Source organism: Watersipora subatra, chromosome 10 (genome assembly GCF_963576615.1).
Source record: "Watersipora subatra chromosome 10, tzWatSuba1.1, whole genome shotgun sequence".
NCBI lineage: Eukaryota > Metazoa > Bryozoa > Gymnolaemata > Cheilostomatida > Watersiporidae > Watersipora > Watersipora subatra.
In genome coordinates this window covers 59,796,274-59,816,609 of record NC_088717.1, presented here as the reverse complement: position 1 = coordinate 59,816,609, position 20,336 = coordinate 59,796,274, and the positions used below count along the sequence as shown (strand labels likewise).

Sequence of the window (20,336 nt, the reverse complement as noted above, 5' to 3'; positions counted from 1 at the left end):
CATATCAACTCATAGTCCCTCATATCAACTCATAGTCCCTCATATTACCTCATAGTCTTTCATATCAACTCATAGTCTTTCATATCAACTCATAGTCTCTCATATCAACTCATAGTCCCTCATATTAACTCATAGTCTTTCATATCAACTCATAGTCTCTCATATCAACTCATAGTCTTTCATACCTACTCATCGCCTCTCATAACAACTCAGTCTCTCATACCCACTCAGTTTCGCATATCAACTCAAAGTCTTTTATTTCGACTCATAATTTCTCATACCATCTCATAGTGTCTCATAGTGAAACAGAAACTTACACAGTAAGTCATAGTGTGATCAAATCATGAAGTTGATCAAGTCAGAAATACAAATTACAGTCATACCTCCACATACGAGCTTAATGGGTTCTGAGACTGAGCTCATATGTCAATTTACTCATTTCTTAAGGCACTATTTCTCATATAAAACAACTAAATACAACTTGATCCGTTACGACACTATGCAAAAATCCCACATTAAACAAGATATTACGGTGAAAAAATGTTCTTTAGTTGTTGTAATTTAGTGCCTACGCTAAAAAAGTAGCAAATACGAACTGAGTTGCTAAAATATGACATAAAATGTAACATTATTATGTACACTACTGCAAAGTTTTACCTTTGACCCAGACGTAGTGGCCAGTGGCGATACGATGGAGACTTGACAGCAACGCGTTCGGAACTCTAAACTTTTGTGACGCTGCGTGAGAGAAACTTTGAACTTAACCTGAATTAATTTAGCTCACTAAACTTTGTTGTCTAAATCTTTTATCGTTTGCGGGCTTGCGCCAGTATCGATAGATACAAGGTAAGGCGTCTGCCTAACCAGTAGGTTGCTAGCGGGCTACCAGCGGCTAGTAGGCTGCTCATTATTCCGTAATAATGAGTAAAAAAAACCAACCCTTGGACGACGCACAACGTCATTCAAAGTCACACATACTTAGACCCCGTATAACGAGTGGCCAACTAGAACCAGCTTGCATGCTCGTATCTCAAAGTTTACTCGTATCTCAAGGAAGAAAGTTGCTCAAAAGTCAGCATCTCAAGTTTTCCATGAGTTGGGACACTCGTATGTATAAGTCTGACTGTACTTACTTATAAGACCCATAGACTAAGACAAATACACCATTATAGAATTTACAGGGATATATTGGCTCTATAGTTTTAGATGTGAATAGGAGAAGTAAGACAAACAGCACCTGTAGATGTTTGTCATATTAAAGCACCTGTAGATGTTTGTCATATTAAATAAATTACCTTGAGAATAAATAACACCTCACGAATACCTGACTAGAACATTTGACACCTTGACTGTTGCTAACAGCACATCAGCTTCTTTTTCATAAGAAATGTCATGCAAAGTAGACTACTGAAGTCTTGAATAAATATCACATTGTCTAAACTGCATCCGAAAGGAGCAAAAAACTAAACTGTACACTCGTGTACTAGCATGGTGTTTACCAAACAGACACATAAGGCTGTTAGATCATGCCAAAAGTATAACAATGTAACAACAACAAATTCCAGAGTGACCATAAAATTACACTAAAGTGTAAAATCACTGACTTTAGGAGAATGGTAGTAAATCTAGCCAAATACCAATTAGTATAAAATGTAGCATTCGTTCCAAAATGATTGACTAAGACAGGACAACTCCTAGCATTACTTCCTCGAACCTCACTCTTTCTGTACCATCCTATAAATGGCTACCATACAGTCTACAATCAGATTGGTATATGAGTCAAACACTAGCAGTCTGCAATGTACCTGCATGCCAAAATCAGTGAACCTGGCAATCCCGGCGTAGGCAGTCAGTTTAGAATGTATGAGTCCACCTTCATAGTAGTTAGCCTGTAATCACCGATCAATAGATGTATTTAAAAAGGAATCATATAAAACTACGCAATCGTTGAAAATTTTTTTACCCATATTTATGGCTTTTAATTTGCACAATATACATACTAGAGCTTCAATGAGAGGAACAGAGCCAAGCAGGGTCATGAGGCTATTGGTCAAATCCGACACCTCCTGATTATGTCCGTGTATGTCTCTTATTAGCCAGGTGCCAGCAGGTGTGAGGCCTGTATAGAAAGAGAGCTAAACTATTCATAGGAATCGATGTATTGTACAGATTGCCTTTCTAGCGTATAGCCAGCGAACCACATTCAATTGGTACCATCGGCAGATACGGTAACTGCTTATTATAGCAGATAACTGTTTATTATAGCAGATAACTGTTTACTATAACAGATAACTATTTATTATAGCAAAAAACTGTTTATTATAGCAGATAACTGTTTATACCAGCAGATGGCTATTTATACCAGCAGATAGCTGTTTATGCTAGCAGGTAGCTAATTATCCTAGCAAATAGCAATTTATACTAGCAGATAGCTGTTTATAATAGCAGATAGCCGTTTACACTAGTAGATAGCTGTTGATGCTAACAGACAACTGTTGATACTGACAGATAACTGTTGATACTGACAGATAACTGTTTATACAAGTGGATGGTTATTTATATTTACAGATTAGACTATCTGATAAAAACAGGTAATTGTAGGTGTTCCTATAAGTAGCAAGTGATACTTTATCAGGGGTACAGGGTACAAAGTCAATCCTTAACAAGTGATTATTCCTCAAATACCACATGTACATGTATTTATTTACTAGCGTGTAGTATTAGTAAAGGAGGACAAGGTACATGAAGGTAAAGTGTATATGAAGTTGAATACTTGCTTCTTAGAAGTATTGTCTGCTAAAATAGAACGGTGCTTTGTTAGAGGATAGCGATGAAAAAGGTCATTGTGGCTACTTACATGTAACTGCAAATACTAAGTGAGAGACTTGACAGACAAGGATGTACTTTACTAAATATACGGAGTGAGAGACTTGACAGTCAAGGAAGCACTTAACTAAAAATATTGAGTGAGAGACTTGACAGTCAAGGGAGTCCTTAACTAAAGATACTGAGGGAGAGACTTGTGACAGTCAAAGGAGACCTTGAACTTACCTATTAGAAGGACACAAACAGAAAGCAGGAGTCCTATAACAATAGACATAATTGTCATCCGTGTGTTATCACGCTTGCTGTTCACCAGTACAATGCTCACATGTCGTAACTCCACTGCAATATACAGCATGGAAGTGAGTTCTAGAGTTAGGGTTGTTCTCCAGGGTTGTTAGGGTGAGTTCTCCAGGTTAGAGGTGGGATGTTTAGATTACATGATAGCAACAAGGCCATGATGGTACGATCATACCAAAGATGAAATGTAATTATTATAGTGACCTCACAATTTACGAACACGTTCACAACCACTCGCTGACAGATGACAAGTAGTACCTACCTGCTCAGCCAAGTCTGGTATCATTTGGGTTACAGCTAGAGGGGCGATGAATCGGAGCAGCATCCAAAACTGTCTGACCTTGCGAATTTTTCCAAAGAGACTAGCTTCCATATCATCGATAGTTACCACATCTCTAGAGTTGTCTTTACATAAGTTACTGAGCGCAAAGCTGTGATTGGTTATCTCCTTTCCATCTGAGTTGCATTCTGCAATTTTGTCTTCATCACAGGTGAGTTCTTTTTGATCGACTTTTTTAGTTACTGGGTATGCCATTAATGCTGTCTGGTCTTTTGTCCAAAGATGTCAAAGAAGTATTATTTTAACATGTACAAATTGAATGACCCCAGCATCCATTTCCACAGCTTAAAAATGTTTGAACACAAATTTGACCTTTTCTAAACGACCATTGGCTACTAGCACATTTCTAGTTGACAAGCCTTCTTACCAGGCTTCGTAACATGACACACTATTGACATCACATGACACACTTTTGGCCACTGAGCTAGAATAGATAGGCTCTCGTAATTAATGCATCATAGAATATCCTCTAATAAAAAGAGATCATAAAAACAACTACACTGAGAGTGCTCCTCTAAGCTGATGAAGAGGTCTTCTACAAGCACTGCTATACAATGTGGTTATGCCAAAACGTAACTGCATTTAACAAGTGCACAATGAAAGAGCTTTACGTTACTACAAAGGCAGCCACAAATATAGTTTTGTCGAGATTTTCTTTTACAATAAGATCAAAACCGCAACACCACAAACTTTTTACATTTTTTAGAGTTTAGGAAAAGGAGCCTCACCTGTCAGAGTTCCTTGTTTTAATGCCGAGCTTAAAATGTTAATAATATCTCAAATGTTAGTGTTTACTATCTGTAAGGGTCTCTATGAAGGAACCTCTGCTTGATAGACATGTAGGTGTACACATATACACATGTAGGTGTACACATATACACACATGTGGGCGTACACATATACACACATGTAGGCGTACACATATACCCACATGTAGGCGTACACATATGCAGGATGGAATGCGCATAGAGGAGTGTGCGCAATATTTCACATTAAATAAAATAATTAATTTTATCTAACAAGAGTCACAAAATATAAGAGTCATATGAGAATGCTGGCTATTTTAGCCTAGGTTCCTTGTATAAAAGCGATCATCGAGCAATTACTGGTTTACATAGCACCATCATATATATAAACTAAATGTCAAGCACAACAAATCATAAATATTATTAAAAACATCACATGACTCCATAGAGAAAAACATCACATGACTCTATAGAGAGTGAGCTGGTGCCAGGGTGTGCGCGCTACTACCAACTCATAGCTACACCTGTAACACTGTGTTACACTGATAACCCACACATATAACGCTGTGTTATACTGATAACCCATTTTAACAGCCAATGACAGACATGAGGTCCATTTAAACTTTTACTGTGTATGAGAAACCTCCGGTACAAACTCGCGTGGTTCACCGGTAGTCTGTCAACGTGTATTTTGTGTTTCCTGGTAACAAGAGCTGCCTGCAAAATAAGACCTGGTTGATAGCAGCACCAATAGGTAAGAAGCAAACATACTATTCCACTTGCTTCACCTAAAGCTTGATAGAACTGCAATAAACTCGATATTAAGTATTACGAGTCAAAATTCTGATGAAAATAGAGTCAAAACTCCTTTGAGAGATTTGGAAAGCAAAGACTTGCAGAGCCAGATGATGATATGATCATTTATGAAAAAATTACATTCAGCGAGTTACATATTTTGAGTTTTAGATTTAAAAAATGTTAGCAGTGAGGAAATGTAGAATGTATTTATGTAATTTCTGTTTGTTTAGAAATATCATTTTTACTTTTTTACTTATTTATTTCTTTTATGTTTAATACTTTTATTTTATTTTTATTTTTCATTTCTTTACTTTCTCTAACTTGATTTTTCAATATATCCACAAAGAACACCTCCAAACATAGGACCTACTGTAATATGTAACATCCCCAAACATAGGCCCTACTGTAATATGTAACATCCCCAAACATAGACCCTACTGTAATATGTAACATCCTCAAACATAGACCCTACTGTAATATGTAACATCCCCAAACATAGGCCCTACTGTAATATGTAACATCCCCAAACATAGACCCTACTGTAATATGTAACATCCCCAAACATAGGCCCTACTGTAATATGTAACATCCCCAAACATAGACCCTACTGTAATATGTAACATCCCCAAACATAGGCCCTACTGTAATATGTAACATCCCCAAACATAGACCCTACTGTAATATGTAACATCCTCAAACGTAGGCCCTACTGTAATATGTAACATCCTCAAACATAGGCCCTACTGTAATATGTAACATTCCCAAACATAGACCCTACTGTAATATGTAACATCCTCAAACATAGGCCCTACTGTAATATGTAACAACCTCAAACATAGGCCCTACTGTAACATGTAACATCCCCAAACATAGGCCCTACTGTAATATGTAACATTCCCAAACATAGGCCCTACTGTAATATGTAACATCCCCAAACATAGGCCCTACTGTAATATGTAACATCCTCAAACATAGGCCCTACTGTAATATGTAACAACCTCAAACATAGGCCCTACTGTAACATGTAACATCCCCAAACATAGGCCCTACTGTAATATGTAACATTCCCAAACATAGGCCCTACTGTAACATGTAACATCCCCAAACATAGGCCCTACTGTAATATGTAACATCCTCAAACATAGGCCCTACTGTAATATGTAACATCCCCAAACATAGGCCCTACTGTAATATGTAACATTCCCAAACATAGGCCCTACTATAATATGTAACATCCCCAAACATAGGCCCTACTGTAATATGTAACATTCCCAAACATAGACCCTACTGTAATATGTAACATTCCCAAACATAGACCCTACTGTAATATGTAACATCCTCAAACGTAGGCCCTACTGTAATATGTAACATCCTCAAACATAGGCCCTACTGTAATATGTAACATTCCCAAACATAGACCCTACTGTAATATGTAACATCCTCAAACAAAGGCCCTACTGTAATATGTAACAACCTCAAACATAGGCCCTACTGTAACATGTAACATCCCCAAACATAGGCCCTACTGTAATATGTAACATTCCCAAACATAGGCCCTACTGTAATATGTAACATCCCCAAACATAGGCCCTACTGTAATATGTAACATCCTCAAACATAGGCCCTACTGTAATATGTAACATCCCCAAACATAGGCCCTACTGTAATATGTAACATCCCCAAACATAGGCCCTACTGTAATATGTAACATTCCCAAACATAGGCCTTAGCAGTAATATGTAACATCCCCAAACATAGACCCTACTGTAATATGTAACATCCTCAAACATAGGCCCTACTGTAATATGTAACATCCTCAAACATAGACCCTACTGTAATATGTAACATCCTCAAACATAGGCCCTACTGTAATATGTAACATTCCCAAACATAGGCCCTACTGTAATATGTAACATCTCCAAACATAGGCCCTACTGTAATATGTAACATCCTCAAACATAGGCCCTACTGTAATATGTAACATCCCCAAACATAGGCCCTACTGTAATATGTAACATCCCCAAACATAGGCCCTACTGTAATATGTAACATCCCCAAACATAGGCCTTAGCAGTAACATAGCTTACAGTCTCATTTTGACCAATCAGAGGCCTATACATAAATAGACTTGACTCTCTTAATGTTATTCATGTCAAATAAGCAAATATTCTTTTAACTTCGCATGATTGGTTAAGAGCAACCAATCATGTCACGATTTATCAACAATAAGTGAACCAAAAACAGACAAAAAATAGAAGCTACTAAAATAGTGACTAAACTTATGATGATGTAATATTAGAACTTGGACCTGCCCACTATTGTCAGGACAACGGATCAATCGAAAGAGATGTTCAAGGTGGCAGTTAGATATTTAACCTTTGAGTGAGTGTGGAAAAGACTGAGAAGGTGGAACAATAAAGATAGGATGAAAAAGCAGTGAGAATGACGCAATGCCCTGCAAAGAGCAATCAGCTAAATTTATCAACAAAGGAAGAAAGACCTGTGGGTGACCTACAAGCAAGCTCATCAATGCAGGACACAGCAGGATTTACTGCTGACATGACCAGAGCAGCGACATACATTGCAGAGTAAATAACAATATTCCAGTGACTAGGAGAGGCTGTAAGAGTGCTGTGACTGTCTAGTCTGTGTCCAGTACAGTTATACTCTACAGAGCAATAGCCTGAGAATATACAAATATTTAAATTAGTAACCTCCGACAAGACGTGTCTTTTTATACGCGAGTCCTCGTGTCTTGTGTCGGTGCTGAAAGTGGCTGAACTTCTTCTTCTGCTTGATCTTTGTCTTTCTTCCGCAAGCACATTGGTGTGAGAGTCAGGTTGGGCTGTAATTATACAGTCTGATAATATAAAAGAAGACACAACTGCTCATCCAAAAAGAAAACTTAAACACTTGCCAAAACTTCTAAAGACTGCTGCCAAAAGTTCGTTTTTCAGCAGAAGATGTGTTGGGCCAATAACAAAATATCAATGTTCTCATTCAAGTTGAAAAATTTTGTTTTCAAAAACATATATTTATTTTTAACATAGTATCTCATGCTATTTCTTTTAGCTCAGCAAGAGCCAGTAGTTGTATACTGAACACACACTAATGAAGATGTTGCTGGAGAAGACAACCCCCATGCAAGTAAGAATGTTATGGCTGTCAAGAGCCATGCAAAAGGAACAGTTTATACAACTCTGAACACGAAATAACTTTTTGTAAAAGATGCTGGGTGTATCATGCAACAGCAGAGATATAAATACTATATAATAGAGACCCTGTTGTCAACGACAAATGAAGTAGCATGAACGATTCATCAAATACAAGTATTATATTAAGTGAAGTTTATATTTCGTAGTCAGTTTGATTACAGACATTGTAGTTTATCAGTAAAATATTTGGTTCACTATGATTTCCCTGACTTGCATGATAATCTTTCCAAAGATGAGAGATCTACTGCTAAAAGGTCTTGCAGGTAAAAGTGTGCTTTAAAATGACCCTCACTAATATAGCCTTCTGATCATGTCACAAGCTGATCCAACTATTTAGTTATCTAAGAAACTTCATAGAAACTGCTGATAAACTGCATTTTTATTACTTCCAAATTTTGTCAAAGTTATGTTGACACCATCTCCTCCCTCAGCATCATGCCAGTGTAACTGAGGTTACAGAAAGATCTGCGGCGCGCTAGCACCTTAAAAGATAAAAGCGTAAAGTTGCAAGTGACCACAGTGAAAACTAGCAAAATTTAAAAATTCTCATCTTGTGGCTTATTGTAGGTAGACAACTCCTTACAATGTTAATATAAATTGTAAAAATGCTAACAATTTCCTTGACAAGAACTGTGAATTTTATTTGAAATGCATACAAGGTTACACATGGGTCAAGGTTACACACATACCTTAAACCTTACTAGTAGTGCAGCTGCTACAACTAAAATAACCTCTACCACGAATGAGAGGAGTAGCACTGTTATACCCAGGACAGCACCGGATAGCCTAAAAGAGAAAGAAAATTTATAGTTACTCAAAGTACTAGTAACTGCGTATGATTGGGAGTAAGGAGTAGCTGTACTAGCAACTGGGTATGAGTGAGAGTTGAGAGTATGGAGTAATTTTTACTAGTAACTGTGTATGAGTGAGAGTTGAGAGTATGAATTAACTGTGCTAGTAACTGTGTATGAGTGAGAGTTGAAAGTATGGAGTAATTGTACTAGTAACTGTGTATGAGTGAGAGTTGAGAGTATGGAGTAATTGTACTAGTAACTGGGTATGAGTGAGAGTATGGAGTAACTGTGCTAGTAACTGTGTATGAGTGAGAGTTCAGAGTATGAAGTAACTGTGCTAGTAACTGTGTATGAGTGAGAGTTGAGAGTATCGAGTAATTGAACTAGTAACTGCGTATAAGTGAGAGTATGGAGTAACTGTGCTAGTAACTGTGTATGAGTGAGAGTTCAGAGTATGAAGTAACTGTGCTAGTAACTGTGTATGAGTGAGAGTTGAGAGTATGGAGTAATTGTACTAGTAACTGTGTATGAGTGAGAGTTGAGAGTATGGAGTAGCTATGCTAGTAACTGTGTATGAGTGAGAGTTGAGAGTATGGAGTAACTTTGCTAGTAACTGTGTATGAGTGAGAGTTGAGAGTATGGAGTAATTGTACTAGTAACTGGGTATGAGTGAGATTTGAGAGTATGGAGTAATTGTACTAATAACTGTGTATGAGTGAGAGTTGAGAGTATGGAGTAACTGTGCTAGTAACTGTGTATGAGAGAAAGTTGAGAATATGGAGTAACTGTACTCTACTAATACTAGTAACTGTGTCAGAATTGAGAGTATGGAGTAACTGTGCTAGTAACTGTATATGAGTCAGAGTTGAGAGTATGAAACAACTGTACTCTACTTGTACTAGTAACTGTGATGCATGGAAAGCCACAGAGTATTACTCACCGAGTATGAGAGAGGCTCGCAATGAGGATTATCAAACCTATGAGCCTGCCAATAGCGCTTGGCGTCAAGTAAAACGTTTTTTTCTTCAAGATCAGAACTCCTGAGAGATGAGCCCGAAGTCCAACTGAAAGTATGATAACACAGCGAGGTTACGCAAAGTCTTCCCTATGACCAGAAGCTACAGAATAGAATTATCCATGCTTTTCCTTAGCAAATATTTCCCACTCTTTCGTTACTGATGATTGCTATGATTACTACAACCTACCACACAAGCAGATGCCAGAGAAGATCTTGAGAGGCAGAAGGCTGAGTTGGGCGAGTTCTTCATTGAGACCAACAATAGTGTGCATGATGGCAAATCCTGGACCAGGAATGATGAAGAGGATGGCATTGATGGTGAACACGGAAGCTGTACAGGCAAAGGCAAACATGCTGAGAATCTGCAACACAGACACGAATACTGGTTTTAAGTCTATGCAGATTCATTCACAGGGGTAATGGCATGAGCCTCCTCATGTAGTCAGCTATCTTCTAAATAACCAGGTTGTGACAACTCCACGTCAACTCTGATCAAATTAATTTTTGTGCTTCTAACATAAAATCTTGGCTTTAATACGTTTTTTAAATAAAAAGATTATATAAGCATGCACACAATGCTACACGAGAGACCAGAGGCAGTTTCACTTTGCTGACAATCAACTCTGATAGTGACACTCAAGCAGATATGAGTGTTAAGAAAAGATGGAGCATACTTTTTTATTTTAGCCTTAGATTTAACCAATCGTGTCTCTCTAAAGCCATCACAATGTAGCTCCCAATTGTAAAAGAGAGTAACAACCGGTAGAGTTTAAGGTGAGTGAGCCTACCCATAATGCCCTGCAATATAATCGTATAAAGGACAAGTGTACCTTCATTTTAAATTTACTGTGTTGTGGGGTGTCCTTGTGAAAGGTAGGTGGGATGGTCCTGAGATCATTGAGCCAAGAAAACAGAAATCTACCTGTTGGGTAGACAGCCGTCAAAACTGCAATCGCCTGCAATACCATGAACTAGCGATGAATTCCCACATGATGTTGTTCATGGTCATAAGCCTTTTACATCTCCAGGTAAAACATTCTCTGAAAACCTCTGTTAAAGAGATCCTAGGAAAGAAAGAGATATCCTACTTACCATAAATTTCGGCGCATAAGTCAAAAATCTGTCTTTTTTTTTTAAAAGTTTAAAAATCCACCCTCGACTTAAACGGTAGTCATGTTTGTCATGGCACGAATTCAAGTAAAATTCAACTTCAAAAAACCATCACAAATCAGAATCACATGACATGAAGTAATTATTTATAAAATAGTAAAATACTAGTAATCCTTATCAACATGAGATGAATCCAACACAAAGTCCGACTCTTCACAATTCAAATTGTCATCGCTAGAATTGTCTTCTGGAATAACATGGTTTTTCCAAGTCAAGGCTTTTTATCCTAGTAACCGCCTACAACCCACACTTACGTAATTCGTTTGACACATCCACCATCGTCCATGCATCCTTTTTCTTGTACACGAATCATGATTTCTGAGAGAAATCTGTTTTATGGCATGGCTTTTTTGTACATACATTATAAGTGCATATCATCAATGGTTACAGTTTTGTTCTATTGGCGAGGCGGGCCAATACGATGATGAAGTATTGTTTTTCGCGCCTTGTGTTTTTCACTAAAACTGTTGTCTCTCATGCTTTTGTTAACTGTTGTATGCATTGCTGACAGCACAAAAAACATAAACGCTTTTGGTGGTGACATTTTTGAACGCCATTTCTTCAGCTACGCATCGTCTATCTCTGATATCAACTGAACCATAGCGGTCAAACGATTTGAGCCAGAGAAAGAAGTCGACTTATACGACAGGTACATGTCGAAACCAAGATTTTTAAATCAAAAATTAGACCTTGACTTATACGCCTGATCAACTTCACGCCAAAATTTACAGTATATGAATATAAAAGTTGGCAAAGTGAATACCATCACATGTACCATTAAACAAGTGAATGTCATCACATGTACCATTGGACAGGTGAATACCATCACAAGTACCATTGGACAAGTGAATACCATCACATGTACTATTGGACAAGTGAATGCCATCACATATACCATTGTACAGGTGAATACCATCACGTGTACCATTGGACAGGTGAATACCATCACATGTACCATTGGACAAGTGAATGCCATCACATGTACCATTGGACAGGTGAATACCATCACATGTACCATTGGACAAGTGAATGCCATCACATGTACCATTGGACAGGTGAATACCATCACATGTGCCATTGGACAAGTGAATGCCATCACGTGTACTATTGGACAAGTGAATGGTATCACATGTACCATTGGACAAGTGAATGTCATCATATGTACCATTGGACAAGTGAAAGCCATCACATGTACCATTGGACAAGTGAAGCCATCACATGTACCATTGGACAAGTGAAAGCCATCACATGTACCATTGGACAAGTGAATGGTATCACATGTACCATTGGACAAGTGAATGCCATCACATGTACCATTGGACAAGTGAATACCATCACATGTACCATTGGACAAGTGAATGTCATCACATGTACCATTGGACAAGTGAATGCCATCACACGTACCATTGGACAAGCATCCCTCTAGAAACTGATCTAACCTTAGCTGCTGCCTCCTTGCCAACCTTTACTGAGAGATTTCTAGAAACAACCAGGTTGAGGAGAGGCCTAGTCACGACCTGCACCAGTCTAACACAAGCCAGAGGCATCCAGAAGCGCAGTGCCTTGGATACAGTTAGCGGCTTCTATAAGCAGAACAGATGGGATTGGTCAGTAAAGCAATACTCATAGAGTTAACATCACAGACATATCAACTCATAGTCTCTCATAGTACCTCATATCAGCTCACAGTCTCTCCTATCGACTCATAGTCTCTCATACCTACTCCTAGTCTCTTATACCAACTCATAGTCTCTCTTATTAATTCATAGATTCTTTTATGAGTCGGTATGAGAGTCATGACAACTCATATGAGAGGTCGCAAAGTCTCTCATATCAACTCATAGTGTATCATAACAACTCATAGTCTCTCATACACACTCTTAGTCTCTCATATCAACTCATATCAACTCATATTCTCTCATATCAACTCAAAGTATCTCATAACTCACAGTCTCTCATATCAACTCAAAGTATCTCATATCAACACATTCGCTCATATCAACTCAAGGTATCTCATGTCAACTCGCATTCTCTCATATCGACTCAAAGTATCTCATATCAACTCATAGTCTCTCATATCAACTCATAGTCTCTCATATCAACTCATAGTCTCTCATATCAACTCATATTCTCTCATATCAACTCATAGTCCCTCATATCAACTCAGTCTCTCATATCAACTCATAGTCCCTCATATCAACTCATAGTCCCTCATATCAACTCATAGTCCCTCATATCAACTCATAGTCTCTCATATCAACTCAGAGTCCCTCATATCAACTCATAGTCTCTCATATCAACTCAAAGTCTCTCATATCAACTCATATTCTCGCATATGAACTCACAGTTTTTTATTTCAACTCACAATTTCTCCTACCATCTCATAGTCTCCCATAGTAAGACAGAGACTTAAAATAAGTCATAGTGTGATCAAGTCATGAAGTTGAACCTTAAGTCAAAAATGCAAATTATTTACTTATAAGACCCATCGACTAAGACAAATACACCATAATAGAATTTGCAGGGATATACAAAACCGGTGAACAAGGTGTCTTTCAAGCTCACCTCAGTCTCATGTGTTTCCGGCAGCTTGCGTCTGACGAGTACGTACCAAAAGCCTGCATCCAATATCAACCTTGCCACATAGCCAGCATATACAGAGTATATAGGCACGAGCATTGGTTCTATAGTTTTAGATGTGAATAGGAGAAGTAAGACAAACAGCACCTGTAGATGTTTGTCATATTAAAGCACCTGTAGATGTTTATCATATCAAATAAGATAATTTGAGAATGAAAAGCACCTGACGAAATACCTGACTAGAACATTTGACATCTTGACTGCTGCTAACAGCACATCAGCTTCTTTTTCATAAGAAATGTCATGCAAAGTAGACTACTGAAGTCTTGAATAAATATCACATTGTCTAAACTGCATCCGAAAGGGGCAAAAAACTAAACTGTACACTCGTGTACTAGCATGGTGTTTACCAAACAGACACATAAGGCTGTTAGATCATGCTAAAAGTATAACAATGTAACAACAACAAATTCCAGAGTGACCATAAAATTACACTAAAGTGTAAAATCACTGACTTTAGGAGAATGGTAGTAAATCTAGCCAAATACCAACTAGTACAAAATGTAGCATTCGTTCCAAAATAATTGACTAAAATAGGACAACTCCTAACATTACTTCCTCTAACCTCACTCTTTCTGTACCATTATATAAATGGCTACCATACAGTCTACAATCAAATTGGTATATGAGTCAAACACTAATAATCTGCAATGTACCTGCATGCCAAAATCAGTGAACCTGGCAATCCCAGCGTAGGCAGTCAGTTTAGAATGTATGAGTCCACCTTCATAGTAGTTAGCCTGTAATCACCGATCAATAGATGTATTTGAAAAGAAATCGTATAGAGTTATGCAATCACCGAAAAAATTCTTACCCATATTTATGGCGTTTAATTCGCGCAATATACATACCAGAGCTTCAATGAGAGGAACAGGGCCAAGCAGCGTCATGAGGCGATTGGTCAAATCTGATACCTCTTGATTATGTCCGTGTATGTCTCTTATTAGCCAGGTGCCAGCAGGTGTCAGGCCTGTATGGAAAGAGAGCCAAAAATTCATAGGAATAGATGTTTTGTACAGATTGCCTTTCTAGCGTATAGCCAGCAAACCACATTCAACTGGTACTATCGGTAGGTACAGTAACTATTTATTATAGCAGATAAACTGGTTATTATAACAGATAACTATTTATACTAGCGGATAACTATTCATACCAGCAGACAACTGTTTATCCTAGCAGGTAGCTAATTATACTAGTACATCGCTGTTTATGCTAGCAGATTGCTGTTTATACAAGCGAATAGTTATTTTCATTAGCAGATTAGACTATCTGTATAAATAGCAGATAACTATTTATACCAGCAGATAGCTATTTATACTAGCAGATAACTATTTATACTAGCAGATAGCTGTTTATATTAGCAGATAGCCATTTATACTAGCAGATAGCCATTTATACTAGCAGATAACCATTTACACTAGTAGATAGCTGTTGATGCTAACAGATAGCTGTTGATGCGAACAGATAACTGTTAATAGTAACAGATAACTTTTGATACTGACAGATAGCGGTTTATACAAGCAGATGGTTATTTATAGATTATACTATCTGATAAAAACAGGTAATTGTAAGTGTTCCTATAAGTAGCAAGTGATACTTTATTAGAAGTACACGGTACTAAGTCAATCCTTAACAAGTGATTATTCCTCAAATACCACATGTACATGTATTTATTTACTAGCGTGTAGTATTAGTAAAGGAGGACAAGGTACATGAAGGTAAAGTGTATATGAAGTTGAATACTTGCTTCTTAGAAGAATTGTCTGCTAAAATAGAATGGTGCTTTGTTAGAGGATAGCGATACTTGATGAAAAAGGTCATTGTGGCTACTTACATGTAACTGCAAATACTAAGTGAGAGACCTGACCGTCAAAGAAATACTTTACTAAAGATACGGAGTGATAGACTTGACAGTCAAAGGAGACCTGGAACTTACCTAGTAGAAGGACACAAACAGAGAGCAGGAGTCCTATAACAAGAGACATAATTGTCATCCGTGTGTTATCACGCTTGCTGTTCACCAGTACAATGCTCACGTGCCGTAACTCCACTGCAATATACAGCATGAAAGTGAGTTCTAGAGTTGCAGCAGCTGAAGACATGGTTAATAAAAAGTAAACCTATATTTTGTAAGTTGTCAGTCCAGTTTACATCACAGACATCTTTACACAAGTCTTTGGCAGATGCAACTTGCAGTGTCTTTTAGTTGCCTTGAGAATGCCTTTGGAATACAGCTATGCGCAAAAACATATCTATCATTGAATGGGTGTTACAGTAGGTGTATCCATAAATTTGGGATATGATCTACACATCGCCTTCAATGATATGTGAGTAAAACAGTAACAGCTACGAGATTGCCTGTGAATAAATCCTACTCAAATAATTCAGCTTTTACCAAATACATCTGTTGTTTTATTAAATGATAAATAGAGAGTTGTAGTAGCCTATAACTGTTCATTATTTACCAAAATCTCATCTCACTGTCTTCAACAATACATTGAGCAATATACACTTACCACTGCCAAAAAGGCTTGAAAAACTCACATATCACGTGCCATTATGCACACCAACCATGTCAAAAACTAGTACATTTTTTCTAAAATTGAGGGTACAGAATTATAATTTAAATGTCATACACAAACACATACCCGGGCGCATAGGGAATCTAGAAGCGCTTCATAATATCCCCAGCATATTACAGTTAGAGCCTGAATTATACAGTCAAACCTTGATTTCCGATCACCTCTACTATGAATTAAACTTGAGCAAATAACTGCCTCGACTTATGAAGTAATTGCTAACAAGAGACTACTGAGAACTCGTAAAGCACATTACAAAGGTAACATACCTAGTCAAGTCTAAAAGTAAAATACAAAGATAATAAATATATAAACTAATTTGTATTAAAGCTATATCTAGAGTAAATTAGAGTACGTTATACCACATATTTATATCATTCACTCCACCACTGAATATAATATATTTGTTTTGTTTCTTCAATTCATTATCTGCAACAACACAAAAGCTTATAGTTTATGACCAAGATTACTGAGTGAGGAGACAACTACAAACGATGGCACGAGCAACTTGTGGGAAGAGACAATAGTACATGGCAACACAAGATACAGCACCTGCTTAGCCACGTACCTTAAACATGGACACACAAGAACCAAGGATTTACGTATGAGAATATAAAATGTTTACATGAGTTATTATTTACATCTATTTATTATGTTTTACTATAATAAGAGCCGTGTCTGTCTGTCCCAAATCACACTAAGAGCGTTAGGAAAAATAATTGCTTCACATGAGAATCAAACTCAGATATTTCATTTTGCAGCCAAGCACACTACCAACTGCTTCACTCAACCACCTTGTAGCATTATGGAATAATTATGTACATAGTTATTACACATGATGATCTCTCACAGAACTGCATGTGTACTAGCATGTGTGTATTTACCATGTATGATCATAACCTTGTAGGATTACTGGCTATGACTCTCAGGGTCGGTTAAAAACTTGTGCTATCCGCATCAATAGTAAACCACATATTTATATCACTAACTCTACCAATAAACCTATGCAGTGCTGAATCTGCACTTTTATTCATGTGTCTCCAAGGTAATGTAACAACAATGAAATCTTTTATTGACCTTCTTTACTGGTCATTACTTTATTAATTTTGTTTGTAAATGTAATTTAGTCTTTAGGTAGTTTTATATAACGTATTCTTTTTAATCCTATATGTAATTATTTGAAGTAATGATCATTGTTATGTTGAGCTTTGTAATATGTTGAAGAAATTATTAGAAATTTCACAAAAAACTACTTATATTAAGTATGATAACTACAACCTTGTAAGCTAATATCTAAAAAGACTTCTTTCTATAGAGACTGTCGTCAGTTTACCTGACAGATCAGCTACAACTAGACTCTGCTATTAACTTCTTACAAAATATCTGTAAGAAAAGTGCGCTAGATATCCCCAGCTAGTTACATATATAAACAAACTGAGTTAAGGAACCCAGGCTACGTACGATCACCTATTGCTGATACACTACACGTGAAGTTTATATCCGTTATGATGGACATAGCAAGGCATGAAAGTGGACACACATGCACAATGAAAATAATGGGCAATACTCAAATAATCAGAATAAACTTACATATTGACCTGATGAGGTCAAAGGGTCAAAGGTCATATAAACAATGCCTATAACTTGATGGCTATGATTGAGTTTGCAGAGAGACTTACTAGCAGTGGCAGCGAACAACCTTGTCACGTAGACAGCGAGGCCATAGCTCGCTAGCAACTGCACCATTTCATCTGAAGCTGTAGATGTGATGCCTCTATTTATTGCCTGACAATCAGACACCATATCACCAAATCAAAAATAGTACAAATTACAAATGATATGATCAATTCAGAGATGGTACAACCAGATTAGATAGGGTATAACTAGATTAGAGTTGGTACCACTAGATTATAGATGGTATGACTAGATTATAGATGGTACGACCAGAGAAGAGATGATATGACTAGATTAGAGTTGGTGCGACCAGATGGAGATGGTGCGATCACATTCGAAATGGTATGACCAGATTATAGATGATACAACCAGTGTAGAGATGGTATGACCAGATTATAGATGGAACGACCAGAGTAGAGATGATACAACTAGATTAGAGTTGGTGCGACCAGATGGAGATGGTGCGACCAGATTAAAGATCGTATGACCAGATTATAGATGGTGCGATCAGATTCGAAATGGTATGATCAGATTATAGATGGTACAACCAGAGTAGAGATGGTATGACTAGATAAGAAATGATACAACTAGATTAGAGGTGGGATGACTAGATTACATGATAGTAACAAGGCAATGACGGTACGATCATACTAAAGATGGAATGTAATTAACATAGTGACCTCACAATTTACAAACATGTTCATAACCACTCGCCGACAGATGACAAGTAGTACCTACCTGCTCAGCCAAGTCTGGTACCATCTGGGTTACAGCTAGAGGGGCGATGAATCGGAGCAGCATCCAAAACTGTCTGACCTTATGAAATTTTCCAATGGCACCAGCTTCCACATCATCGATAGCCTCCACAGAGTTGTCTTTACATGCATTACTGAGCGCAAAGCTTTGACTGGTTATCTCCTTTTCATCTGAGTTGCATTCTACAATTTTGTCTTCATCACAGGTGAGTTCTTTTTGATCGGCTTCTCTAGTTGTGGGGTCTGCCATTAATGCTGTGTGGTCTTTTGTCCGAAGATGTCAAAGAAGTATCATTTTAACATGTACCAATTGAATGACCCCAGCATCCATTTCAACAGCTTAGAAATATTTGAACAAAAGCTTGACCTTTTCTAAACAATCATTGGCTACTAGCACATTTCTAGTTGGCAAGCCTTCTTACCAGGCTTCGTAATATGACACACTGTTGACAGCGCATGACACTCTTTTGGCCATTGAGCTAGAATAGATGGTCTCTCAAGCAATTAATGCATCATAGAATATCCTCTAATAGAGAGAGATCATAAAAACAACTACACAGAGAGTGCTCCTTTAAGCTGATGAAGAGGTTGTCTACAAGCACTGCTATACAATGTGGTTACGCCATAACGTAACTGCATTTAACAAGTGCACAATGAAAGAGCTTCTACGGTAGTACAAAGGCAGCCACAATCATAGTTTTGTCGAGATTTTCTTTTACAATAAGATCAAAACCGCAACACCACAAACTTTTTACATTTTTTAGAGTTTCAGAAAAGGAGCCCCACCTGTCAGAGTTGCTTGTTTTAATGCCGAGTTTAAAACGTTAATAATATCTCAAATGTTAATAAGTGTGTACTATCTGTAAGGGTCTCTATGAAGGAACCTCTGCTCGATAGACATGTAGGTGTACACATATACACACATGTAAGTGTATACATATACACACATGTAGGTGTACACATATACACACATGTAGGTGTACACATATACACACATGTAAGTGTATACATATACACACATGTAGGTGTACACATATACACACATGTAGGTGTACACGTATACACACATGTAAGTGTACACATATACACACATGTAGGTGTACACATATACAGGATGAGATGTACATAGAGGTGTGTACACATAAAAAGAATGTGATGAACATGTAGGTGTATACATTAAAAGCAAGACCATACATGTAGGTGTACATATATAAAGAATGGGACACACATATATACATACACACATATATACATTGTATGTAAAACAAGTTAGAGCGACTAAAATCTATTGCACCTCAATATTGTTTCGTATGGTTTACAGTAAAACTACAGCCTGATTGAAGTCACTACAATCAGACTAACTACATTTTATGTATATATATGTGTATGTATATATGTATATATATATGTGTATGTATATATATATATATATAAACGTATATATACATACACACACATATATATATGTGTACACATATGTATAT

General features: G+C 37.3%; 1 protein-coding gene across 5 annotated transcripts in view; it reads right to left on the bottom strand.

Annotated features, from left to right (window-relative positions):
* The window catches only part of LOC137405556 (progressive ankylosis protein homolog B-like), a 165,725-nt gene extending 146,690 nt beyond the window's left edge, over positions 1 to 19,035 (bottom strand). For 3 of the 5 annotated variants that reach the window (XM_068091840.1, XM_068091841.1, XM_068091842.1), the window contains exons 1-11: positions 18,836 to 19,004; positions 18,103 to 18,208; positions 15,781 to 15,894; positions 14,696 to 14,814; positions 14,501 to 14,584; positions 13,770 to 13,931; positions 12,644 to 12,787; positions 10,865 to 10,990; positions 10,222 to 10,396; positions 9,957 to 10,080; positions 8,912 to 9,008 (exon numbers count right to left, since the gene is read on the bottom strand). In XM_068091840.1, the coding sequence (XP_067947941.1) occupies positions 8,912 to 9,008; positions 9,957 to 10,080; positions 10,222 to 10,396; positions 10,865 to 10,990; positions 12,644 to 12,787; positions 13,770 to 13,931; positions 14,501 to 14,584; positions 14,696 to 14,814; positions 15,781 to 15,894; positions 18,103 to 18,208; positions 18,836 to 18,898 (1,314 nt within the window). In that variant the 5' untranslated portion in view covers positions 18,899 to 19,004. Of the gene's footprint in view, positions 1 to 4,615; positions 4,927 to 7,721; positions 7,853 to 8,911; positions 9,009 to 9,956; positions 10,081 to 10,221; positions 10,397 to 10,864; positions 10,991 to 12,643; positions 12,788 to 13,769; positions 13,932 to 14,500; positions 14,585 to 14,695; positions 14,815 to 15,780; positions 15,895 to 18,102; positions 18,209 to 18,835 lie in introns of those variants that run through there. The other 2 variants (XM_068091843.1, XM_068091844.1) reach the window with 2 other exon arrangements.
* Between the last annotated feature and the right edge of the window lie 1,301 nt (positions 19,036 to 20,336).